At 41.3% G+C, this 27,982-nt stretch overlaps 2 protein-coding genes across 17 annotated transcripts in view; both read left to right on the top strand.

Annotated features, from left to right (window-relative positions):
* The window catches only part of LOC122709939 (aminopeptidase O (putative)), a 392,862-nt gene that overhangs the window by 149,032 nt on the left and 215,848 nt on the right, over positions 1–27,982 (top strand). The window lies entirely within an intron of this gene.
* Positions 1,959–6,506, top strand: LOC122709940 (40S ribosomal protein S28-like). Its single transcript, XM_043927325.1, has 2 exons — positions 1,959–1,964; positions 6,174–6,506. The coding sequence occupies exon 2, from the start codon at positions 6,212–6,214 to the stop codon at positions 6,419–6,421; it is 210 nt and encodes a 69-aa protein (XP_043783260.1). The 5' UTR covers positions 1,959–1,964; positions 6,174–6,211; the 3' UTR covers positions 6,422–6,506.

Genomic DNA, 27,982 nt, shown 5'->3' with positions numbered 1-27,982 from the left:
GAATGTTTATCTTACATGGAAGTAATAATACTTAAGAAGAAACAAACATAGAAGAAAATGTTGAAGTCTTCAAAAATTCCATGCTTACCCTCCAAAGCCTTATTCATGTGCCAATAAACTTACTGCATTGTTTGAAGGCTGTGTGATGCCAAGTCTGGTGGTTTTTCGGTTTCTGTCAGCAGACGGGGTTGACTGTGTCACCTCTGCTTTATTTAATGTGGCCTTTGTATGGCGCAACAAGTGTGGGGGCACGTGCCAGGGAAGCAGTGTCCCCGACCCTGTGACATCATGTCTCTTCCGAGAAGCCAGAGGCCAGGGCACTCATACATATTTATCTCCTCCTCAGGCCAGCTCTGGAAGCCCCGGAGAACAACCTGAGTGTAGTGGAGGCCCCCCGCCACCCCCGACCGAGTGAACAAGCACGAACAGCCATCTCTTTAACAGCTTTAACCTCCTCCCTCCCCGCTTCCCCTCCCTCTTTCTTCTCTCCTGGTTAGTGGGACATCCATTCAGTGACTTAAGACACAAACCTTCAAGTCAGCCTGAACTCTTACTGACCTCCTGTTCGCTGCATCTATCAGTCACCAAGCGCTGCCTGTTTTTCCTCCAAAGTATCTTCGGAATGGGCTCTCTCCTCTCTCTTCTGCAGGTGCTTCCTGATGAGAGCCCCTGACATCTCACTGGAGCTTTGGAGGAAGCCTCCTCTCGGGCGCTCATGCCTCTGGCCTGTCTCGTCTCAAGCCCTTGCTCTATGCCACTGTAAGAATCATCCAGCCTGCCTGAAAAGCAACTAGAATTGGCTGCTTATCCCCTTAGCATCTTACACGAGGCCCTTTGCCACCTGCATCTGCCCATGTCTCAACACAGCACTCAACAGAAACAATGATCTCTCCTGTCCAGATTCCTTCACACTCCAAGGGTTTTGTGCCTCTGCACCCTTTTGCATCTTGTTCCTTAGCCTAACTTGCCCTCCCTGTTTCCCCACTTCCCTCCCTTGCCGCCTGGTGAGCTTCTACTTATCCCAGAAAACCCATTTCAGGACTTTCATCCTCAGGGATCCGTCTTTGATCCCCCAGAGTTCATTCTGGCTTTCTTCTTTCTCATTATGTACCCACGTGTTTTTCTTATTACACTTTTTGTACTCTGTTGTGATGGTGTGTGTCCATGCCTCCTTCTCTTAGCCACAGTGTTCGAGGAGCTCATGGTCTCCTGTGTCTTAGTCACATTTGTGTCCTCAGAGCCTAGCACAGTCTGGCATTTAGAAGAAACTCAAGCAGTGAATGAATGTCTAGTTTGTATCATCATCATTCTTGCTCTCTCATACTACTGGATAGGTTGGGCACCAGGCAGAGAATGCCCATGAGCCTTTGAAACGAAGCTTTTTATGGAAATTAAAGACAAAATCCATTCAATTTGACCAGGACTCTCTTTTTGTCTTGTCTAGTATTACTGCAGTAATTATGGTTCTTGAATACTGTATTACTTTTCAGAAAGGAGGTGATTATATTGTCTCATAGTTTTTTCTCTTATAACCTGAACTATACTATTTGTACTTGGCTTCTTGTTTCCCTCCAATATACCTTCCTGTCTTTTTATATATGTCTCAGTGTTATTTTCTTTCAATTACTGCTGTCTGATTGTTGAGCCCTATGCTATGGAAAAGATTTATGCTATGAAGATAATTTTTCGATAGACCTAGGTACAGTTAATGCTTCATCTCACTATATCTGGGCTATTTATTTTCCTCCATGGCGGTGCTCAGTCATACCTAGCATATTATTTAAATCTGAAAACACTCAGTAGACAATTTGTGCCAGAAACCCTTAGCACAAGGGATGAAAGATAAATCCACAGGCTGTGCCCTGGAAGAACTTAGGGTCTCAGGAGGCAGATGGACCTACTCTGAGGGCTGTCTCTGGAGCCAGAGCAGGCCAGGAAGGGGCTACCTACGGGAGTGGAGTTCAGTGTGAAGCCTTTTAGGCCAGGGTGTATGTTACCTGAGCCAGTGAATATAGCAATAAAAAGGTGTCCCTTTCAGGGGGAAAAAAAAAAAGCCCAAGAATTTAATCATTCACTCAGTCTGTCAATTAACAACTATTTATTGAACACTTACTATATGCCAAATACTGTTCCAGGGACTCAGAACAAAGTCCATTCCATCACAGAGCTGTAGTTCTGTTGCAGAAGACAAACAAACAAACAAACAAATACAGATGTACTCTGTAGTCAGGTATTGAAAGTGCTCTGTAGGATAAAGCAGGGTGAAGGGACTGAGAGTGAGGAAATTTGCTATTTTTTATGGCAAATTCAGCACTTAAATTCAGTACTTGGTTGCAATCTCAAAAACAACAGAATGATCTCTGTTCTGTTCTGGTTTCCAAGGCAAACCATTCAAAATCACGGTAATCCAGGTTTATGCCCTGACCAGTAATGCTGAAGAAGCTGAATTTGAACTGTTCTTTGAACTACAAGATCTTTTAGAACTAACACCCAAAAAAGATGTCCTTTTCATTATAGGGGACTGGAATGCAAAAGTAGGAAGTCAAGAAACCCCTGGAGTAACAGGCAAATTTGGCCTTGGAGTACAGAATGAAGCAGGGCAACGGCTAATAGAGTTTTACCAAGAGAACGCACTGGTCATAGCAAACACCCTCTTCCAACAACACAAGAGAAGACTCTACACATGGACATCACCAGATGGGCAATACTGAAATCAGACTGATTATATTCTTTGCAGCCAAGGATGGAGAAGCTCTATACAGTCAGCAAAAATAAGATGGGAGCTGACTGTGGCTCAGATCATAAACTCCTTATTGAGAAATTCAGACTTAAATTGAAGAAAGTAGGGAAAACCACTAGACCATTCAGGTATCACCTAAATCAAATCCCTTACAATTATACAGTGAAAGTGAAAAATAGATTTAAGGGACTAGATCTGATAGACAGAGTGCCTGATGAACTATGGGCAGAGGTTCATGACATTGTACAGGAGACATAGATCAAGACCATCCCCAAGAAAAAGAAGTGCAAAAAAGCAAAGTGGCTGTCTGAGGAGGCCTTACAAATAGCTGTGAAAAGAAGAGAAGTGAAAAGCAAAGGAGAAAAGGAAAGATGTACCTATTTGAATGCAGAGTTCCAAAGAATAGCAAGGAGAGATCAGAAAGTCTTCCTCAGTGATCAATGCAAAGAAATAAAGGAAAAGAATAGGATGAGAAAGACTAGAGATCTCTTCAAGAAAATTAGAGAGAGCAAGGGAACATTTCATGCAAAGATGGGCTCAATAAAGGACAGAAATGGTATGGACCTAACAGAAGCAGAAGATACTAAGAAGAGGTAGCAAAAATACACAGAAGAACTATACAAAAAAGATCTTCATGACCCAGATAATCACGATGGTGTCATCACTCAGCTAGAGCCAGACATCCTGGAATGTGAAGTCCAGTGGCCTTAGGAAGCATCACTACGAACAAAGCTAGTGGATGTGATGGAATTCCAGTTGAGTTATTTCAAATCCTAAAAGATGATGCTGTGAAAGTGCTGCACTCAATATGTCAGCAAATTTGGAAAACTCAGCAGTGGCCACAGGACTGGAAAAGGTCAGTTTTCATTCCACTCCCAAAGAAAGGCAATGCCAAAGAATGCTCAAACTACTGCACAATTGCACTCATCTCACACACTAGCAAAGTAATGCTCAAAATTCTCCAAGCCAGGCTTCAGCAATACATGAACTATGAACTTCCAGATGTTCAAGGTGGTTTTAGAAAAGGCAGAGGAACCAGAGATCAAATTGCCAAACATTCGCTGAATCATCGAAAAAGCAAGAGAGGTCCAGAAAAATATCTATTTCTGCTTTATTGACTATGCCAAAGCCTTTGACTGTGTGGATCACAATAAACTGTGGAAAATTCTGGAAGAGATGGAAATACCAGACCACCTGACCTGCCTCTTGAGAAACCTGTATGCAGGTCAGGAAGCAACAGTTAGAACTGGACATGGAACAACAGACTGGTTCCAAATAGGAAAAGGAGTAGGTCAAGGCTGTATATTGTCACCCTGCTTATTTAACTTATATGCAGAGTACATCATGAGAAACGCTGGGCTGAATGAAGCACAAGCTGGAATCAAGATTGCTGGGAGAAATATCAATAACCTCAGATATGCAGATGACACCACCCTATGGCAGAAAGCAAAGAAGAACTAAAGAGTCTCTTGGTGAAAGTGAAAGAGGAGAGTGAAGAAGTTGGCTTAAATCTCATCATTCAGAAAACTAAGATCATCCAGTCCCATCAATTCATGGCAAATAGATAGGGAAACAGTGGAAACAGTAGCAGACTTTATTTTTTAGGCTCCAAAATCACTGCAGATGGTGACTGCAGCCATGAAATTAAAAGACACTTATTCCTTGGAAGGAAAGTTATGACCAACCTAGATAGTATATTAAAAAGCAGAGACATTACTTTGCCAATAAAGGTCCGTCTAGTCAAGACTATGGTTTTCCCAGTAGTCATATATGGATGTGAGAGTTGGACTATAAGGAAAGCCAAGCGCCCAAGATCTGATGCTTTTGAACTGTAGTGTTGGAGAAGAATCTTGAGAGTCCCTTGGACTGCAAGGAGATCCAGCCAGTTCATCCTAAAGGAGATCGATCAGTCCTGAGTGTTTATTGGAAGGACTGATGTTGAAGCTGAAACTTCAGTACTTTGTCCACCTGATGCGAAAAACTAAATCATTTGAAAAGACCCTGATCCTGGGAAAGACTGAAGGTGGGAGGAGAATGGGGATGACAGAGGATGAGATGGTTGGGTGGCATCTCATCCAACATGGGTTTGGATAAACTCCAGGAGTTGGTGATGGACAGGGAGGCCTGGCATGCTGCAGTCCATGGGGTTGCAAAGAGTTGGACACGACTGAGCGACTGAACTGAACTGATGGCAGATTCAGATCAAACTTTCTGATAATGTGATATTTGAGCACAGACCTGAGCGAAGCAAGGCAGAAGGACAGATGAGACAGAGTCCCTGAGGTAAGAATATGCTTAGCATGTTGAAAGACAGCCAGGCAGCTGGTGTTGAATGAACAAGGGAAAGAGTGAGGGTGCATTGGAGAAGTTACAGAGGACACAGTTTGTAGGGCCTTCTCGGTCTTTTGTTCTGAGTGATATGGGGGGACCATCTTTAGGTTTTATGTAGTAAGTAACACGATTTGATTTATACCTTGAAAATGTGATTCTGGGTAGATGCTTGTTATTTGTGTTTGGGAGATAGGGAAAGGTAAGAGCAGAAGCAGGTATCCAAATTAGAAAGCTAATAGAGAAATCTGTGAGAAATAATGGTAGTTTGGACTAGGATGGTAACAGTAGGTGAGGTGAGAAGTGTTCAAATTTGGGATATTTTGAAGATCAAGTTAGTGAAATTTGAGAGTAAATTGTATGTAAGATGTAAGAGAAAGAGGAATCAAGTTTTAGGGTCTGAAAAAAAAACAGTGGTGTTATTTTTATTGAGATGGAAATATCAGGGAAAGAATAAGGTTGTTAGGGAAAATCAGGATTGATTTTAAATTTGTTGAGTTTGAAATGTTTAAGTGGAAATGTAGCTGAAATTCAAAGGGAAGCTCATAGCTCGAGATACGAATTTGGAGGGGTTCTTCAGGATTCAGGTGGTATTTAAAGTCATGGGACTGCAAAGCACATTGTGGAAGGAGATAGAAAGGGAATATAAGAGGGATGAGAACTGAGACATGATAACCAAGTGTGTCAGCCACTGGACATGAAATATACATGCCCTGGGAATTGACTATGGGATTTGGTCCAGTGGAGGTCACTAGTAACCTTAAAGAGAACAATGGTGATAACATTGTGAGAAGGAAAGTCTAATTGGCAAGAGTTAGGGAGAGAATTGGGAGGGAGTTAGAAAGTAAGTTGAGATACCTAGTGAGGAGGGTCTTTGAAGGAGTCCTGTAAAGAGAGCAGAGGAATAGGGAAGTTTATGGTTAAGGATGTGAAGTCAAGAGGGGATGTTTTAAGGACAGACTTTATCAGAGCATGTTGGTAAACTGATGAAGTCTGAGTAAAGAGGAAGAAATTGATGAGAAAGGAGAGAATGAGAAGACAGGTGATGTTGGTAGCAACTATATGCATCATTGTGGTGAGAAGGAAGGGGGCTCTATAATAAGAGGAGTGAGCTCTTCTCCCGACCGCCGCCGTGCCGCCATCATGGACACGAGCCGTGTACAGCCCATCAAACTTGCCAGGGTCACCAAGGTGTTGGGCAGCACCGGTTCGCAGGGACAGTGCACACAGGTGCGCGTAGAATTCATGGACGACAGGAGCCACTCCATCATCCGAAACGTGAAAGGCCCCGTGCGCGAGAGCGACGTGCTCACCCCATTGGAGTCAGAGCCAGAGGCTCGGAGGCTGCGGTGAACTTGTGACTGGGTGCTGGATGTCTGGGTTGACGCCGTGGCCCACCAGGATGATCTGTTAATAAAGCATTTATATTGTATGTAAACTTGAGAAAAAAAAAAGAGTAGTGAATCTTTGATGGGCACAAAAAAGGTTCCCTCACTGTCACAGAAGAGAAGGCATGTGTGGAGTGGGTACAGGTTGGATGGTAGAAGAGCTCCATGTTGATTACTTCTGTTTCCCACAAAAGCCACGGTCAGAGGCCATTGCCATCAACCAGGTGACACCTCTCTTTGATTCTTTGTGCTGTCGATTTCTTGTTAATACCTACCTTTTTGAAACTGAATCGAGTCTTATAGAAGATTGAAGAAAATGAAATTCATTCAAGAAGTAATGAAGCAGAACTATGTTATTAGCTGCAGGCGAGCAGCTGATTTCCTTAATAGGTTGAATCATTCATGGAGTGGGACATTGGGGCCTTCGTGTGTGGTAAAAGAGGAAAACAGATATGAGTGGGAGAAAATTTGAGTTATGTTGGAACCAAAACAATCTCATTAGTTACTCTTAATATCCTTAGACGTTCTGTAGGGACAGTTGATATCCTTTAACAGATGAAGAATGAGAGCCCAGGGCATTTCTGTAACTGCCCGTAGCACCCAGCAAATTAATGATAGATCCAGAATTTAAATGGTGTCTTTGAATTTTCACTGCTTTACTTGGTTCCTGAACTGAAGCAAAGTGGTAAATCTTGACCATGAACCACCTGCAGGATTGGGGACATATGACTTAGTCTTTAATGTTCAAGCCCTAACTGCTTCACATAATTTCTACCACTTAAAGTGGAAATTATTTGGCTACTGGCTCCAGGGGGAATGTAATACTGTAATTAGTCACTGAGTTCCCCTTTTAAGGCCCTTTGTGGAAGAGAGCATCTAAGCAGCATAGATTTTGTTAATGAGGGTTAATGAGTAAAACCTGGAGCCTGTCTCCCTGATGGCTGGAACTGCTGTGCTTCCTCCCTTTTATCAATATGTCACCAAGTAAATAATAGTGGGACACACACACGTTATTGTGGTAAGCATAAGCACAGAGTGTAAGATGCATCCTGATTTCAGCAATGTTAAACTAGGGGTAGAGATCATAGGAAAGGGAAAAAACATATCTTAGAACTAGAAATTAGGCCTCTCAAATTTTCATTTGACATTATGCTGTGAAAACACTTATACTTTAAAGATAAAGCTATATTTAGCTTGAGGTTAGCTTTAATAATGTTTTACTGATAAGCCTGACTCCATAAATTAGTTTTAGGTTTAAATGAGATAATGCATGTAAGACATTTACAGCAGTCTCCAGCACACAGTAAGCAAAGGCTCAATAAATATTCATTATAAATAATAATAATTATTATTATATTTCTCTTAATATATTTTCCAGGGAGCAATGGATTATTGAAGTATTTCCAACTGTAATTACTTTTAGTCAGTAACAACTTTATACTAGTAATGAGAAGAAAGTGAAAGTTGTTCAGTCTTGTCCGACTCTTTGTGACCCCATGGACTGTAGCCTGCCAAACTCCTCTGTCCATGGAATTCTCCAGGCAAGAATACTGGAGTGGGTAGCCATTTCCTTCTCCAGGGGATCTTCCCCAGCCAGGATCTCCTGCATTGCAGGCAGATTCTTTACCGTCTAAGCCACCAGGGAAGCCCAATAAGAAGAAATGGCCCTTTTAATTAAGCTATTAATATGCAAAAAACAAAATGAACTTATTGAATGCCTAATTGGGCATGTCCCTGCTTGTTAGCTATTATAGCCTATTACAGAGGCTGTGGAGATGGCCAGTAACAGGTATTAAGCCTTAATGTGTGCTAGAGTATTGTAAGCACTATAGATTTAATCCTCCCAGCAGTCCTCTGAGTTAGGAACTCTAATTATTCCTTTTTTTCAGAAAGAAGAAAACTGAAGCCCAGAGAGCTAGATAGCAATTGGTTCAGTGGAATATGAGCTCACTGCCTGTGATTCCAGAGTGTATGTCCTTGACCACTACACTCTACAGCCTGTTTCTAATATGATGCAAACCTGAACCAACCTATTGGTTGCCTGCCTAAAACCTTATCCCACTTTTTTCCTTGCTAGAGAATCTTTGATTTTGTTTGGTTGTTTACATCTCCCTATGTGTCTCAGAGAAGATGAATCCTGTCCACATTTCCATGAGTCAGTCCTGGCTCATCTAAATCAAACTTGGTGTCCCTTTTCCCCTTCCCAAGAATCTGGCTAAGCAAGACAATGTTTGACAAGATTCTGGTCGAGGAAATCTGAGGATTTCCAAGGGCTTCTGAGAAAGGTTTCTTCACTGAGAGAAAGAGACACACAGGAAAAGTCACCTCTCTTCTTTCCCTGATCTTATCTCGTCTGGATGTGATGTCTAGCGTTGTGGCAGCCAGTTTTCCACTAGCCTACAGAGGAAGCTGATACCCATCCTAGGCGGAGCATAGAGGATTTTAGGGCGGTGAAACTATCACTACTCTGTATGATACTATACTGGTGGATACATATCACTATGTCTAAACTCATAGGATGTACAACTTTACTGAGCATTCTGTGAGTTTGGACAAAGTATAGTGAGTGAACTTTGATGTAAACTATGGACTCTGGGAGGTAAGGATGTAAGGAACTTAGCTAGGTTCATCAGTTGGAACAAATATATCCCTGTGGTGTGGGGGATGCTGATAGTGGGGAAGGCTATGTGTGGGAGCAGGGCATATATGGGAAATCTACTTTCTGCTCAGTGTTGCTCTGAACCTAAAATTGCTTAAAAATTATTTTCTTTTAAAAAATAGAAAAAAATTTCTATTAAAAAAAGCAAAGTAAACTCACAGAAAAATACAAGATAAAAATGTACCTGTGGTTGTGACAATTAAGAATATTAATGAAAAAAAAACAGATTGAAACTGTACTAACTGATCAAAATCACCTAAGAGAAAAATTATGTATCAGTGTGTGTCAATAATAAAAATTTTAATTAAAATACTTGAAAGGGTAAATGTATGTTTCTGAGAAAACATCTGTTGCCCCATTCTCTTTGAGCCTGATGACCCTTAAGATCCCATTCAAGTATAATTTCCTCTGAGGAGCCTTCCCTAGTATCGTAGACTGTTTACTCACTGCTCCGTCCTTTGTGTCCTGTAGAGGACTTAATATTTCTGTTACAGCACTTAATGTCACTGTGATTTAAAGATTAGTTTTTCAGTTTGTCTCTGCCAGTGAAGCATGAGCTCTTGAGTAGAAAAAAATTCCTTGTTGAGAATGGCTGTCAGGAAGCCCAGAACCAAGCTCAATCATGGTACCTAGATTAACCTAGATGTGGTGGTCCTCGAAAGATACTGCAGTCCTAGAGTACTGATGCTCTGTCTTAGCTGATTTTTAACATTCCTGGTTCCCATTCCCAGAGGTGATGATTTATTTAATGTGGGGTGCAGCCTGGCTGTTGGTGTTTTAAAGGCCTCAGTGGATTCCAGAGTTTAGTCAAGTTGAGACCATTGTCCTGAAGGACATAGCCAGAGGGAAAGATATTGAAGGCTATTTTAAGAACCGTGGTAACAATAGATGTAAAGAGGATCCAGAATTGGATCCAGGGAATTCAGCAGGGAACTTGTCACAGTAGCCCTGATAAGAGAGAATGATCTCTACAGGTGGGTAGGATCAGTGGGCACAATAATTGAAGGTCTACTGTGGGAGATGGCTTATGGAAGTGATTCTCATCTGGATTACCTGTTAGCATCACTGGGGAGGCTTTTTAAAGACATAAGTATTTGAACCCCATCCAGAGATTCTGATTAAATTGATCTGCTGTGGCGTGTAGGCAATGGTTCATTTTAATTTTGTTAAAGTTCTCCAAGTGATTCTAAGGAGATTGAGAACTACTGTCTTTATAAGAATAGCAGTAGAATTTGACCCTACTTTAATATTAGAAACTGAACAGAGATTATCCCAAGCTTCCTGACTTGTGATGTTGAGGAGAAATTTGCGTAGACCAACTGTAATGGGAGGGCTGGCTAGAAGTTGGACATAGGGTAAGGAATGAGAGGAGAAGATAAATACTTCTTCATGAGATTAAGTTTGACTTGACAATGAGTCTGAAATCCATGACAGGTATTTGACTGAGTGTTAAACAAACCTAAATCAAGCTGGAAAGCTGAGAGCAATTACTGTGTGGCCCAAATGGATTCCCTCCTATCCCAGCCCATTCTGACAAGTGGTCTATGGGTGCTTTGACAGTTTCAGAGAATAGATCAATAAGGTCATTTTGTTCACACACATTTCATGAATTAGAAATAAAATTATCATTTTCACAGTATTCTTGTTCTTAATAATATCTATACTCTTAAAGATTGTGTATGTTAGAAAAGACTATCAATCACCTTGTCTTGGCTATTTCTTGGTCAGCTAACTGAAGTTCATCTCAGTTGACATATTTTTACATCATCTGCCATTTTTGTTCACATAAATTTTCATTTTTTACATTCATTATATACCAATTTTTAAAAAGGCTTAGTGGTAAAGAACAAAAGTAGAATGGAATGAGTCAGGTAAATACTAGTGCTCATAATGATGTTAACAGTAAATATTGAACAGGATACCAGTACAGAGATAGAATATGCATTTGTAAGCTGATGTGACAAATGACTACTTGAGTAGCATGATTTAATATAAGCAGCCAGAAAAGGAAGAAAAAATAATGGTGAATATCTGAAATTACATTTTATTGAACTGGTAATCCATTCAACACCATTTCACAGTGCCCTTTTCTCGAATAGTGCCATGATGTCATTGAAGCTTTTCTGTCATTTTTAACAAAACAGAGGTAAATCTATTAATTTTTTCCAACACATATCCAAAATCATGATTTTCAAAATGAAATTTATGAATTTTATAATGAAATCAGAGAAGTCAAAATGACTAGGATAACACTAGTCCTATACTCCACATAGAGAAAACCAGGCACAAATTGCACTATGTTGAAAATCTCATTAAGATTGTCTCCAAAGTTAATGACAAGTGTGATTCTCAGAGAAAGCAGAATAGGGTACTTGGCAAAATGCTTTTATCTAATGGATATTGCATAATATTCATGATACAAATATGGAAAAGCAGTTACTGTTATACAATAGTACATGCTACCAGATCTTTTACTTTACATTTGAGGAAAACCAGTGATGTGCAGATTATGAATCAACTCTTTATCCATGTGCAGTACTCATATGGAAGAGAATTGCTTGATGAGTTTCTGTTCAGTGAAAACCCTTGTCATAGAGAAGAATGTTTTGTTTGTTTTGGTCAGTGATTATATTGTGAGCCATGAAAGAGAATGAAAAGGTATGTTGGAATCAATAGTGACAGGTAAGTAAGGAGAAGGGACATTGCTACATGAATAAAAGAAATTGTAGTAGAATGTGAATAACAACATTATTTCATTCTCAGAGAACAGTGGGTGATCTGCACGGTGACTCTTAATCCTGATTGTAGTTGAAAGGAGTAGTGAAAAGTGTGTCAATTTATCGCAATATGAAGAAAATGAGCAGCAAATAGCTTAGTGGAGGTGAAGGTGCCTCACAAAAGATTTTAGAATGTGGAATGAGTTAAAAACTTATCTTTGTGATGCTGTTTAGTGTCTGTAAACAGTCTATTATTTAGGTCGCTTTTTCAAGTGAAATGCTATTTTGGACTTGAACATGAAGATATTTAATGTTTATGAGCAATCCTGTTATCTTATGAGTCTGTGAGGAAAGAGATCCAGTCTTGTCTCTCACTGTATCCCTATGCCTCGCTGTGTCTGCAGTAGCTCAGTAGATATTTGCTGAATGAACGGATCTTCAGTCATTAGTGAAAGAACTGAGGCTGTAGTATGAAAAAGTGAAAGTGAAAGTGAAAGTCACTCAGTCATATCTGACTCTTTGTGACCCCATGGATTGTAGTCCGCGGAATTCTCCAGGCCAGAATACTGGAGTGGGTAGCCTTTCCCTTCTCCAGGGGATCTTCCCAACCCAGGGATCAAACCCATGTCTACCACATTGCAGGTGGATTCTTTACCAGCTGAGCCAAAACCACACACAAATGCTGCAGCATGCTTGCCAAATGCAACTGAAAGGTAGATGAGGCATCTGTTGCTTTAATCCTGATGGAATATTCAGTCCAGTGTTCTACCTCTTGAATATAATATGCCTGTCAGTTTATGTTTACTAGCACTGAAAGAAGTCCTTGGTGAGAAATCACCCCAGAATTTCTAGGACTACATTGAATGTGAACATCCAAATATATATGACAGAGCCTCCAAACACTTATGGCCCTTTCAGACAATCTCTCCATGTGAGCATTTTAATTTAGTAGAAACAAAACATAAGAAAAGAAACTACATAGAAGACAGCTCAAACTATTTGTCATTTTATATGTAATAACAAAATGACTTATCATTATAGACATAATGTCAGACATACATTAACTAAGACTATAAACTACATCATCCCTTTCACTGATATGAACATATTTTAAATAAAGATTTTTAAACTTTTTGTTTGTTTATTTTTGGCTGCTCTGGGGGCTGTGTGTTCAGTTCAGTTCAGTTCAGTCACATCCTACTCTTTGTGACCCCATGGGCTGCAGCACGCCAGGCCTCCCTGTCCATCACCAACTCTCGGAGTTTACTCAGACTCATGTCCATTGAGTCGGTGATGCCATCCAACCATCTCATCCTCTGTCGTCCCCTTCTCCTCCTGCCTTCAATCTTTTCTAGCATCAGGGTCTTTTCAAATGAGTTAGTTCTTCACATCAGGTGGCCAAAATATTGGAGTTTCAGCTTCAGCATCAGTCCTTTCAATGAATATTCAGGACTGATCTCCTTTAAGATGGACTGGTTGGATCTCCTTGCAGTCCCAGGGACTCTCAAGAGTCTTCCCAACACCACAGTTCAAAAGCATCAATTCTTTGGCTCTGGGGGCCGTGTGTGGGCTTCCTCTAGTTGCGACAAGTGGGGGCTACTCTTCACTGTATTGTGCTGGCTCCTCGTTGTGGTGGCTTCTCTTGCTATGGAGCACAGGCCCCAGAGCGCACAGCTTTCTGTAGTCGCAGCCTGTGGTCTTTCAGGTGTGGGCTCAGTAGTTGTGGCGCAGGGGCTTAGCTGCTCAGAGGCACGTGGAATCTTCCTGGACCAGGGACTGAACCCGTGTCCCCTGCTTTGGCAGGTAAACTCTTAACCATTGGACCACTAGGGAAGTCCCAAATAATGATTTTTTTAGTATCATGTTTTAGTTTATCCTTCATTGTGAGGAATCTTATTTTTAATTTGCCTAAAACTGGTGGTTGGTGTATGGATCAGATTCCCACTGGGCTTGATAAATGATGGCCTAGAGATAGACAAAATATATTTGCAAATTATTCTTATAAAAACTCCATCATACAGAGTCACAGGTGTCCTCGTCTTGGAGTCTGGAGTGAGACTGAAAGCATATATGGTGAAGGAGAGGTGCACTGCCGTCATCAGATGGCCATGAGTCACCACTGAGGAAGCATGAGTAGAAGAACTCAGAAAAGGGACATCTACAGGGTTCATGGCTTCAGGTCACTCACATCCTAAGTTGTGTCTATCACAAGTCAGGAAGCCAGCCCTCGCTGGGCAGGCCAGCACCTCTGGGCTGGGGACACAGCAGCAGAGAGGTTAGAGCCCCTGAGTGTGATGGCTGGGCACATACCTCATCTGGTGCGTGTTCCTGAGGCCCCTTGCCCACGGGCCAGCGTGCACTCGCCCTCACTCAGCAAAGGTGCAGCCACATGGCAGGCTGCAGTCTTCAGTGTGGCCGGTGATGACTCGGCTGTGAAACCAGTATAGTCTCAACGGAAACAGATCATTTGATCAACTAGCTATCTACCACCAAGGAGACTGAGGGGAGGCAAAGGGTAAAGGAGGAGCAGGAAGATGACAGGGGTGCTATGTCTGTTTGAAGTTCCTATTAAAGAGAACTGGTAAAAAGCAATCAGCTTGAAATTGCTCATTATATCAATAGAATAGGCTGACAGTACTCAACACTTAATGTGCCTCTAAGAAATAGTAGGCAGTTTGTCATTATTTAAGCTAGTAGACACATCTCTAACGTCTGAAGTAAGTGAGAGGCAGAGCAGACAGAGTGCTGGACCTGAGTCTGCATCCCCATCTGACCCAGTCTGCACACCCATCTGACCTGAGTCTGTATCCCCATCTGACCCAGTCTGCACACCCATCTGACCTGAGTCTGTATCCCCATCTGACCCAGTCTGCACACCCATCTGACCTGAGTCTGTATCCCCATCTGACCCAGTCTGCACACCCATCTGACCTGAGTCTGCATCCCAGCTTGGCCACCTGACAGCTGCTTGTCCCTGGGAGAGTGACCTAGCCCGTGTTCACTTCAGTTTCTCATCTGTAAAATGGGGCAGCTGAGCTAAGTGATCTCCAAAATTCTTTCCTACTCTCTAAATATTATGATAAGTGAAATATTTTTAATAGTTTTAACTGATTCCCAGTTATGTCCTGCACTGTCTGAGAAGCACCTTTGCTTGGGAAATTTTCTTACATTAAAATATCCTCACCTTCCTGCCTTGCCTCTGTCAAAATTGGGCAGCATTGAGTTACCTCACTGAATTCCCTCAACCACATTGTCTCTCTCCCCCTCTTCATCTAGAGTTCTCTTTATGCTCTCTTACACAGCTCTTATGATAGTCATTTCTTCAAGCAGATTTTAACTGCTGTGAAATTCACCTCACGTATGTTCATCTTAAACTGCAGAGCCATATTGACAACAGCTTTGAAAATTTCTGATTTCCTTTAGCAGGATTAATTTCCAATGACTTAATATCCTTTTCTCATCTGGAGGCACTGAATGAAATAATAGTAAGATGGCTGCTCTAGCAAGCAAGCTATTATCCCTGTCCTCCGAGTGGGAATAGTCAGTTCCGTTCAGTTGCTCAGTCGTGTCTGACTCTTTGCAACCCCATGGACTGCAGCATGCCAGGCCTCCCTGTCCAGCACCCACTCCCAGAGCCTACTCAAACTCATGTCCATCGCATCGGTGACGCCATCCAACCATCTCATCCTCTGTCGTCCCCTTCTCCTTCCGCCTTCAATCTTTCCCACATCAGGGTCTTTTCCAATGAGTCGGTTCTTTGCATCAGGTGGCCAAAGTATTGGAGTTTCTGCTTCAGCATCAGTCCTTCCAAGAATATTCAGGACTGATTTCCTTTAAGATGGACTGGTTGGATCTCCTTGCAGTCCAAGGGAATCTCAAGAGTCTTCTCCAACACCACAGTTCAAAAGCATGAATTCTTTAGCACTTAGCTTTCATTATAGTCCAACTCTCACATGCATACATGACTACTGAAAAAACCACAGTTTTGACTAGACAGACCTTTGCTGGCAAAGTAATGTTTCTGCTTTTTAATATGCTGTCTAGGTTGATCATCGCTTTTCTTCCAAGGAGCAAGCATCTTTTAATTTCATGACTGCAATCACCATCTGCAGTGATTTTCTAGCCCAAAAAAATAAAGTCTGTCACCGTTTCCACTGTTTCCCCATCTATTTGCCATGAAGTGATGGGACTGGATGATCTTAGTTTTCTGAATGTTGAGTTTTAAGCCAACTTTTTCACTCTTCTCTTTCACTTTCATCAAGATGCTCTTTAGTTCTTCTTCACTTTCTGCCATAAGGGTGGTGTCTGTGTATCTGAGGTTATTGATATTTTTCCTCACAGTCTTGTTTCCAGCTTGTGCTTCATCCAGCCTGGCATTTGGCATGATGTACTCTGCATATAAGTGGGAATATTACAAGTATGTTAAAATGTATTTCTTCACAGTACACATCACCTCATAAGTAGTGTTTGACCTCTAATGAGCTAAAATAAGTCATTGAAAATGTATATTTCTCAGCATCTTGTCTTATAAAATTATAGATTGTCTTGAACCAGGGCATATATGCTATCACTTTGCCAAATCCATACCTTTAATATATGGGGCAAAAACCATGACCCCAGGTAGGCTGAAAGATAGATTTGAAAGTACAAGGCCTTTAAATGTCATGGAATATGATCCTTTAGGTATTTGAAGGTAGTTGTTTAACTATTATAGATAATTTAGTGTATTGTATAAGTGAAAACAGAAGAATCACTGTGGATCTGAAAACATTTTGGAGGCACTATTAAGACATTGTTTACTTTGGGTTGGACATAAGTCCTGAGCTTTGTAGCATTTTTATCCTTGGTGGTCCATTGTTTCGTTTTCTCTTTCCTTATCGCTAATTCTTGACTTTGGGAATATGGAGTAGAGATGGTGCTGAGAATCGAGGTGCCATGTTTTATCCGTGGCTGAATAGTCTATGGCGCAATTCAGATGGGGAACATAGGGAGAGAGGAGAACTTCCTCCAGTATAACCACGGTGTTGTAGCAGAATAATGTGATGGACTCTGTATTAGGTTCCTATAGCTGCTATAACAAATTAACACAAAGTTGTTGGTTTAAAATAATGGAAATTGGGGACTTCCCTGGTGGTCCAGTGGCTAAGACTCCATGCTCCCAGTGCAGGGGACCTGGGTTCAATCCCTGGTCAGGGAACTAGATCCCACATGCCACAACTAAAGAGTTTGTATGCCGCAAGTAAAGACCTGGTGCAAATAAATAAATAAATATAAAAAAAAAAAAACAAACAAAAACAAACAAACAAAAAAAAAAAAATAATGGAAATTGATCCTCTCACAGTTCTGGAGGCCAAAAGTCTGAAACCAGAGTGACTGGGCTGAAATCAAGGTGTTGGCAGAGCCACATTGCCTCCTCAGGCTGTACGAGACAATCTGTTCCTTGCCTCTTTTACTTTCTGTTGGTGGCCAACTTTTTTTGACTTGTGGCTGCATCACTCCAGTATTCAAGACCAGCGTCTTCAAATACCTTTCTGTTCTGTTATCATATCCTCTGTTTCTTCTGTGTGTTAAATCTCCCTCAGCCTTTCTCTTTTTGAACACTTGTGATTGCATGTAGGGCTGGCCTGGATAATCCAGGATAATAATCTCCCCACCGCAAGATTCCTAACTTAATCCTCTCTAAAGACCTGCTCCCTTTTTTCCTTATTTATTGATTGCTATATGAAGTGACATTCACAGGTTTCAGGAATTAGGATATAGATATCTTTTGTGTGCTCAGATGTGTCTGACTCTTTGTGACCCCGTGGACTGTAGACCACCAGACTCCTCTGTCCATGGGATTTTCCAGGGAAGAATAGTAGAGTGGCTTGCCATGTCCTTCTCCAGGGAATCTTTCCAACCCAGGGATTAAACCAGGGTCTTCTGTGTCTCTTGCATTGGCAGACGGATTCTTTACTCCTGAACCACCTGGGAAGCCATAACTATATTTTGGGGGGACATTTTTCAGCACATTATCACAGTTTCCATTTGCTCCAAATGAATTCACTAAATATTATGGCTCCTATATTTCCCATATCTCCTATATCTCCTCCTTGTCCTGATATAATCTAGTAAGTGTTAAGAGCATAAATATATTAATTCAAACTAATTAATTTATTTAGGACCTGCTATGTGGCTGCCACTAAATTCTGTGACTACAATAGTGAACAAACAGATACGGTCCCTGTCCTCATGGGGTTTATAGTCTTGTTGGGAAATTGCATATTAAACAAATTATCTGAAAAATATAGTGTTACAAACTGGTAAATGATACTCAGAAGAAGTGGCTCCTGACAAGCTCTTAGGGTAGGTTCCTCTGAGGAAGTCGTGTTTCAGCTGAGATCTGAAAGATGGTATGAAGTTAGCCAGGCTAGGAGAAGAAGGAAGAGCATTTCATGCAGAGGACAGCCTGTAAATGGAAGGAATGTGGAACTCTGGAGGACCTGTAAGAACTGTTGGTAGGACTTAAGGAGTTGTGGAGGATTGAGGAGAGATGAGATTGGAGATGTCACAGACTAGGCAGGGCCTTCTAGAAATCTGAGCTTCATCTTCAGTGTATAAGGAAGACTGTGAGTTTAACACAGTGACAGTGGGAATGGGGTGGGCATGGCATGATCTGGTTTGTGTTTTCACAGAATTACCCTGCATTCTGGTTGGAGAATGAATTGACAGTGATGGGAATGGTAGTAGTGGAATATGAGAGCAGAGGTTTGGGCGTAGTCCAGGTAAGAGGCAAAGGTAGCTTGGACCACTGTGGAGACAGTGATTGTGGGGGAAATTGGAGAGATTCAAGATGTGCTTTAGAGAAATGGCAGAACTTGCAAGTTTTATGTGGGGGAGTTGTGAGAAGAGGGAGGTGTCAAGGACTCGAGCCCCAAGTTCCTGGCAGAAGCAGCGAAATGGATGGGGGTGCCGCTGAAGGTGGGAGGACAGGAAGAGCACTTTTGGAGAAAAGATCCTGAGTTCAAGTTTGTATGTGTTAACTTTTAAGATGTCACTTGGCACAGTGCCTGGCATGGAGCACACCACACATAGTTGCTTCTATTTCAGTCAGTCATTTCAAAATCACAATTGGCCTTTGAGTCAATAGACTTCGGTTCTAGCTGTGACTAGGCCACTTCACATACATAAACCTATCTGGGCTTCAGCATCCTCATCTCTAAGTGGGTGTCTATCGACCTCAAAGTGTGATACGTTTTGTGCTCCCTTTCAGCTTTAATATGCCTGCAGTGCCATGAAATTCTTTGGTCTTGACCACCTGGAACGCTGCTCTGGCCAGCTGGATCCTCTTCAGAGAGGCTGATGCACTAGAACTGTGCATATGGGTGGCAGTTTCTGGTGGAAGCTGACGCAGAGGGAGCTCCGGCCAAGGCAAACTGTGGCTAGTGAGGAGGCCTCGTGACGAAGGGGAAGGATGTGGTTTGAGGAGAGCGGCAGCTGCTGCTGTCACCAAATGAGCCTGAAATTCACCACACTTTGGAGGATACTGCAACCCGGGATAGCTGTCGATTAACTGGTGAATTGATGTGATTTGGGGCATATGGAGAAATGGTGATGGGCAGAAAAGAAGATGAGAAGAGAAAGTCATGCTTGCTGTGCACGCCTCTGTTGTGAGTTAGAGTCATTGTTGGAGCCCGAGTGGGCGTCAGGGATAGATCATCTCCAATCCAACTGCCTTCACTTACAGAGAAAGAAACCAAGGTCACCAGTGTTTTCTGCTGTGGCAGAGCCGAACCAACACTCAAGGCTCCTCACAGCTGGTCTGTGCTTTCTTGCTCTACTAGGCTGCCAGGAGTGATTCTTGGGAGTAAATTTAGGCTGAATTTTGGAAAAGGGTCAGGTTTGGTTTCATTTGCCTTAGACTAGATCCCAGAAAGGTTACTTACTCCTCCTAAAGCTCCAGATAGAAAAACACTTGGTGTGACTTGTTGCACTTTGGGCCCTCTCCCCAGTCGGCACTTCGTTAGTCACTAGTAAACCCAGCTGGGCCTTGAGTCCACAGGGCCCTCCGTTCTACTCACCTCATCTGGGCTCCCCAGTGGTCACAACAAGTACTGACTCTTCTGAAACACATTCTGCAACTGAAGGCTGTGCCCAGGTCTTTCATTAGATTGGACAGTGCCCTTTCCCCCAAAGGTATTAGTTGATTTTTTAAAAAAAAGAAAATGAACTATGGCTTTGTTTATGAGGAGTAGCTGAAAGGGAACTTTATTAGGAAAGTTGCTGCTTCATCCTGTGATTGTGGTTAGCTTGTGAGTAATTGAATTCCCTGGCCTCTTCTTTGGAAGTGATGACTGGTCAGCCTGTGGCTTTACTGTTATTTCACCAACATAGGAGGCAGATCACGCTACCACTACTTAACAGTTTAATTTAAAACGCCCCATTAGAGGTTGTAGGCAGGATTTCGTATGTGCCTGCTGCTGCATAGCTGGAAGCACATTGCTCTAGAAGTCACCACAGGGCTGAGGTCTGATCAGGATCTCTGCAGAAAAGCAAGGGCCTAGGGCTGAGGCACTACTGCGTCAGTCTTGGGGAGTCATAAGCAGGGGTGTGTTATATGCAAGGCAGGGAGAATCTGCACAGATTCATCTCCTAAATATGGGGTGAATGGTGAGGTAAGCCATCCTTTACGAGGGTTCTCTTCAAGGCAGAGAGACCACATTCTGAGAAAAGGGAGGGCCCTCTTTCCAGAGGCCACACATCTGGTTGACCTCCTTCCAGTCTCCTTGAACATGCTGTGCTCATTACTGAAATAGTGGTTTCCCTGCTATTGGTCCCCACCCTGGGGACACCCAGCCCATTACCAATGCCTCTCCAGGTTCTGCCCCTCCTTCAAGGATCACCTCAAGGGCTAGTCCTGCCTGGAACCTTCCCCAAGAACCCCAGTCCTCATGGCCCTTTGGCTTCTGAAATCCTTCCATGATGGCCATCTCACTTCACCGTTTCACTCTTTGTTCTTTGCCTCTGTGTGCTGTTTCCTCTAGGCGGGTGTGTTGGGAATGGGCAGATTGGCGGTTCATGCATGTTCCTTTCCATTGCCTAAATCACTAACTTCTTAAGGATGAAAACCTGGTCTTGAATTTCTTTACATTCTCTTATAGTTCCATTCAGTCACTCAGTCGTGTCCAACTCTTTGCGACCCCATGAACTGCAGCATGCCAGTCCTCCCTGTCCGTCACCAACTCCCAGAGTCCACCCAAACCCATGTCCATTGAGTCAGTGATGCCATCCAACCATCTCATCCTCTGTCGTCCCCATCTCCTCCTGCCCTCAATCTTTCCCAGCATCAGGGTCTTTTCAAATGAGTCAGCTCTTCACATCAGGTGACCAAAGTATTGGAGTTTCAGCTTCAAAATCAGTCCTACCAATGAACACCCAGGACTGACCCCCTTTAGGATGGACTGGTTGGATCTCCTTGCAGTCCAAGGGACTCTCAAGAGTCTTCTCTAACACTTCTCCAACCGTTCAAAAGCATCTCTTATAGTGTCAGGTTTAATTCTAAAGACAATATGTGCTCACAAATACAGTCAGCCATTCTTATCTGTGGATGAGGAGGGCCAAGTGTACTATACCACTTTATGTGAGGAACTTGAACATCCATGCATTTTGGAATTGGCAAGCATCCTGGAACTAGTGGTCTATGGGTACTGAGGAGTGACTGTACTTATCTACTCACTGGAAACAGTTCTCAGTATGTTTACAAAATGATAGATTTCAAAAAGGCACATGTAAGCCTACCTGTGTCTGTTTTTTGAATTAGTTTCAAAATCATATCACTATCCAATTTGGCTACATGTAACAGGAAGCTCTCAATAATAATGACTTAATTAAGGTAGAAGAAGAGTTGGACCACAAAGAATGCTGAGCTGAAGAATTGATGCTTTTGAATTGTGGTGCTGGAGAAGACTCTTGAGAGTCCCTTGGCCTGCAGGGAAATCAAATCAGTCAATCCTAAAGGAGATCAGTCCTGAGTGTTCATTGGAAGGACTGATGTTGAAGCTGAAACTCCAATGTTTTGGCCACCTGATTCCAAGAACTGACTCATTTGAAAAGATCCTGATGCTGGGAAAGATTGAAGGTGGGAGGAGAAGGGGATGACAGGGGATGAAATGGTTGCATGGCATCACTAACTCAATGGACATCAGTTTGAGCAAATTCTGGGAGATAATGGAGAACAGAGAAGCCTGGCATGCTACAGTCCATGGGGTCACAAAGAGTTGGACACAACTTAGCAACTGAACAACTACAGTTAAGGTAGACATTTATTTCTTTCTCTATGTTAAAAAAAAAAATGCAGAAGAAGGGCCAGGGTGGAGTGGGACTCCACAGGACAAGAACCCAGCATTCTCTCTTGCTGCTGTACTTTCCTAACATGATTTTCATTCTCAAGGTCAACTCCTAGACTCTCAAGGTCAACTCATAGTCCATAATGGTTGTTTGAGTTCCAGCCATTACATGCACATCTTAGGCAGCAGGAAGAAGACAGGGGGGAAGAAGAGGAGGGAAAGGAACCCCTCACACAGGCTGTCTTTCAAGGAGCTTTCCAAGAAGCTGTTGTTGAATGTTTCTGTTTACATTTTATTAGTTCACATCTAGTGCACCTATCTGAGTTGGACCATAAAAAGCCTGAAAGATTGAAGGCAGGAGGAGAAGGGAATGACAGAGGATGAGATGGTTGGATGGCATCACCAACTCAATGGACATGAGTTTGAGCAAACTCTGGGAGATGGTGAAGGACAGGGAAGCCTGGTGTGCTGCAATCCATGGGGTCACAAAGAGTCAGGCATGACTGAGTGACTGAACAACACCACCACCTAGCTGCAAAGGAGGCTGGAAAATGTAATCTTTGTTCGTGGATGGGGGGGCATATATTCAGTGGAAACTAAGGGATGCTAAGAAAGAAGAGGGAAAACAGAGACTCTAACACATAGGATCAATTGGATAAAGTGAGGTACACTGAAATAGCTGAGTCTTTTTAGCTTTATCTCATCAAACCATTCATGAATTTTTCAGTGAGCCATGCTTGCCTCTATTATATGCATGACACTAAGTGATAGAGAGAACAGGACAGATGTCTTTACTCTCAGAAACCTTACATTTCACGTGAGGGAGACAACAATAAGCAGGAGAATGAATATGTGAACAAGATACCATGAGATAATAGTGAGCACTAAAACAAAAATAAAATCACTTGCCTAGGTTGGTTTCAAAAACTATCTATCTATTGGGTATGCTTTGAGTTGTTTATTACATGAATGAAACATTCAGTCTTCTTCAAATCTATTTTGATTTCTCTTTTGGATTGTGCCTGTAAATCTCTATGAGCTTTTTAGGGGGGGGAAATGCATTAAAAATCGCTTTGTTGGACCACTTATAAGAGGATTTATTTAGACTGGAAAGTTTTAAGCTGACATTTCTAAAAAGTTTATATCTGGAGTATGTTTATATTAATTAAGGTTTTATTTATATAATATAAATGCACATTTTCAGGAGCCATTTATTTAAACATGTAAAGGCCATTAAGAAAAGTGTTGTCAGTAAAGAAGAGATTTCTAATGGTATGTGTTTAATAAAGCTGCATAATTTATAAAATACTTAGAAAAATGTTAATGTTTTATACTCTTTTTCCCCAGGGAGGTATTTTTATTTCCCTACATTCACTCACAATGGTATGATTCTCTTTTTTCAATTTTATAATATGTTGCCGTTAGGGTCAGATATGTCTTTGCATAGGGTTTGTTTTGTTTTGTTTTTTGACTGAGCAAAACAAAGAGCCATCAGCGACACTTGTGTTGCTTTGATTTGATGTCCTTTGTAGCAAGCAGTCCAAGTTGATTTCTGGAATCCTATAGTAAAGTCACTTAGGGATAAAGAGATATTTTATGAAATTTTCATTTTATGACTCTTTCATTAACCCATGTTTGACTTACTAGTTTACAATATTAACTTTCAGCTATTTTGATCCACGGCCTATCATTTCTTAGTTAGGGTAAAGATCACAATCTGGACAAGAAAGAGAAAATCCATATTGTTTAGACTATTTTTAAATAAGAAGCCCTGGAGAACAGTTCTTGATTTTACACATAGAAACGTTAATCAATGGTAATAAACTGTGCACTGACGACATGTTTAAAACAAACCAGAACTTAGGAAAAAACAGGAAATTTGACCAAACAACTCTTCCTAGTAACAGGTTTTATGTGTCTTTGTTAAGATCATCACAGCTTGTTTTAATTTTTTTTTCAACTTCCTTTCCAAAATTTGATGTTATATTTCTTTGCAGTTTTATATACAGCTTTCATTTAATAAGCACTGTTCATGTCAAACTGGATTTTTGTAATAGAGGAATTGCAAATAAAAGGAACCTATAATGAAATTATAATGCTACATATTAGTCCATAGACAAATTGGTGTTACAGTCTGCTAATTAATGAGTCTTTCGGGGCTTCCCCCTTAACTCAGTTGGTAAAGAATCCACCTGCAATGCAGGAGACCCCGGTTCAATTCCTGGGTTGGGAAGATCCACTGGAGAAGGGATAGACTATCCACTCCAGTATTCTTGGGCTTCCTTTGTGGCTCAGCTGTTAAAGAATCCACGTGCAATGTGGGAGACCTGGGTTCAATTCCTGGGTTGGGAAGATCCCCTGGAGAAGGGAAAGGCTACCCACTCCAGTATTCTGGCCTGGAGAATTCCAAGGACTGTGTAGTCCATGGGGTCACAAAGAGTCGGACACGACTGAGAGACTTTCACCTCACTTCACTTGACTTGCCAGAATAGTTCTTGAATAACCTTTAAGCCCATCTCTTAATTGGTAACATTATCTGGCATTTTGTAGACGGTGAAGACCTTTTGCTTACCATTCTTACTTAGGCTTATTCTTATATTCTTAATTTTAAACTTGACCCTTTGTTGCCATTGTCATGCTAGAAACCATTCCCATTTAATCTGGGACAGCTGCATTTGTTTAGATACTATATGCTTAAGTTCTCACAGAAATCTGACCTAAAACGGACAGATGTTTGAACTCCTATGTAAAAATCTATTCTAAACATTCTGGGCTACTGCTAGACAGGAATGCCAAACATTTCCAACCACAAATTATACTTGATAATAACCACCTTGATAGCAGAAAGCAGCAGATCCCCAGTTCCATTACATGATCTGGAGGAAGATAACGGGTCTTTGGCATTTTAACTTAGATTTGCTATATTTACAGATGATTAAGGCCAGTGCAAATTGCATCATTGTGAAAATCAGAAAGTATTAAGTCATATACAGAAATTCTCTGAGCACAGAAATCTGTCCTCTCTTCTCCATGTAACTGGACTGTAGCAGAAAATTGTTAACTGTGAAGCAGGAGCAAGCCAAAAACCAGGCAGACTGAATACACAAAAAGCCATATGGTTCAAGGAAATGGACACGCGTTTCCTTTTAAAGTTTCTGAAATCAACATATTCCTGAAGAACCGTTTAAATGAGCTCGCCAGCATGTTTTATTTTCTGCAATGTGGGGCATGCTGGTTATGAAATGGGAACCCTGAAATGTGATACATCCATCTTAACCAGCTCAGGGTTTTATTCAATTCTTCAGCCTTAATCCTATTAACTTTCTTGCACAAAGGAAATGCAGAGCTCCTCTCTGATGATTCTGCTTAGGCCTCATGGCGTTTGTAAACCAAGTCTTGAATTTTACAAATGAAGCTTATTGGTGGATGAAAAATGTAACAAGCATCAGTGAAGCCACTTTTCAAAAAGAATATTTCAGATTGTCGACTTTAAAAAAAGTCCTTAGAAGAGATTAATGATGACAATCAGTTTTTAGAATTTGAGGATTTTTTAAAAGCAGCTCACTTGAATATGCAGATTTTTGGTGTGAAGCACATCAAATAAATATCTGGCATTTTAAAACCAAATCTTTGGTTTTACAAATAAAGTTCATTGGTTATTTAAAAATATAAGCAACATCAATGTAACCACTGTTCAAAAAAGATTTTGTAAGACTGTTTATGTAAGGGCTTTTGAAGTGTTTGATGATTCATAATCAGTTTATACAATGTGAAGATTTTTTAAAAACAACTTAACTTAAATAAGTCAAAATTTTAATATGAAATGCATTAAGCTTATTTCTGGCTATATGTCCTTTGGACATAGATCTAAGCCAGCAAAATACCAAGACCTAATTATGCTGCTGATGGAAGTTAATCTCATTGTAGTGAACATGAGCTAATAACGCATTAGTCCATATTATATTATATACTTTTCAGTCTGTGGTCTGCTGTTTTGATTAAATTTAGTATCTACCATTTAGATTTGAAACAGCAAAATCTTCCTATTACTACCTATCAAGTTTATAAAGCCTTTCCTTTCTCTAAGATTTTGAACTTGATCACCATTACTTACACTTTATCCAATGTAAGATTTTATCTGTAATGTGAAATCAGAGAGGATGTATGCATCCATCCATTTCTATTCAATAATACTTGCTACTTCCAGGTGGTGAACTGTCTTTAGCACAGCCTGCCTATGCTGCGGTGGGCCTGGAATGTCCAGTCATTCCAGTTTACATAACAGTTTCACTGGGGTGTTTGCTTTCAGAGGTCACTTCAGTGTCAACCTCAGCAGTCCGCACACAAGTCTGCCTGTTCCACGCCACTGGCAAAGTAAAAGAAAATATTTTATCCAAGGCATCCTCCCTACTTTCTTTTCTTAGTCTAAATTCTTTGACTTTTACATTAAAGGAGTAATGAAATTCACCTCATATTCTGAAGAATGGGTTTATTCTTCTGTCCAGTTTCCTATTTTGACTCTTCTCCTGCCTTGGAAGGCATCTGGTCGTTTAGCCAGGACAGCTGACTGCTCCTCTTCCCATCATCTTGTCCTAAAGTAAAGAATAGCACTAGGTCAGCACCCCTTATTGTCCTTACCAGAGTTCTCTCAACTCTGATAGGATCTGTTCAGACTCAAAGCATCAAGGAACATTCTCTTGATGAATGAACCTTGCTTCTTAAGTACTAGTACATTGACTTCCCTGTAGCCAGGTAATTTAAGCCAGTTACCTTTCATTTCAACCATGTCGAAGTATCAAATAAAGCTATAACATCAGACCAGCCAGGAAAATGAGAGGGTGGACAGTAACATGTTTATAATATAAATCCTTCCTGTTTTCCCAACCCTTGCCCCATGGCTGTTTTACATTCTGACAGTCAGAATACTCTAGAGATTTGCCTACAGACAATGGCCACCAAACTAAAGATTTGTTGGTTATTTATTAAGGAAAATTGCAAAGCTCAAATACATGAGGCCACTTCTGGGTAAAACAGTGGATCCAAACCAGTCATTCCCAAGATCCATTAGCATTAATTATTACAATAACCAGGATAGGCAGGCCTTGGGTCACTCATTTCCCAGGAAAGCAGTTCAGAGGATGCAGATGACTACTGCTTCTTTCCAGATCCAAATACCCCAGATGTACCCTGGGTCACCAGTGTGGGGAGGACACTTTGCCAGGGCTGAGAATATCTGTGGGTCCCCTTGATCTTGAGGATCAGTTTTCTGACCTTGGAGAAAATCCGTTTCAAAACATTGATTTTTTTTTTTTAGGTGTTATAGCTATATATCACATGTCTTTTAAGCTTTTGAGCCATTTGAGCAATGTTTGTGAAATGCTTTAAGTATGATAAGTAAAGGTAAAACCAGTTCCTAGCTGGAATTTGAAGAAGAGCCCCAGGGAGTTACTGACAGCCCAGAACTGTGTTGACTATCCACTGCTGAGCATACCCACACACACACAGACACACACACAGACTGCCTGTCTCTCTTTTTCTCTCTTTCTCACAAAAGTGTTCAAGATATTTCACTAAAAAGTATAACCATATCTACTTATTGATATTTGGGGGAAAGGTGGTTTCAGAAGAGACTGTGATAAGCATTGCCAAATAACATTAGGAAGTATATATTCCACTTAGAGTTCCTCTTTCTCTTCAAAATGGCAGACTTAATTTTTCTTTCTTTCAAAGCATGGGTTCAAAACCTGTGCTTCCTAAAATGCTGTCCAGGAGATGCAGCTCAGTAAGATGCTATCAATTAATTGAACACTCATTTCAGACAGTTA

Source organism: Cervus elaphus, chromosome 16 (assembly GCF_910594005.1).
Source record: "Cervus elaphus chromosome 16, mCerEla1.1, whole genome shotgun sequence".
In the NCBI taxonomy this organism is placed as follows: Eukaryota; Metazoa; Chordata; class Mammalia; order Artiodactyla; family Cervidae; genus Cervus; species Cervus elaphus.
This window is presented reverse-complemented; position numbering and strand designations above follow the sequence as displayed.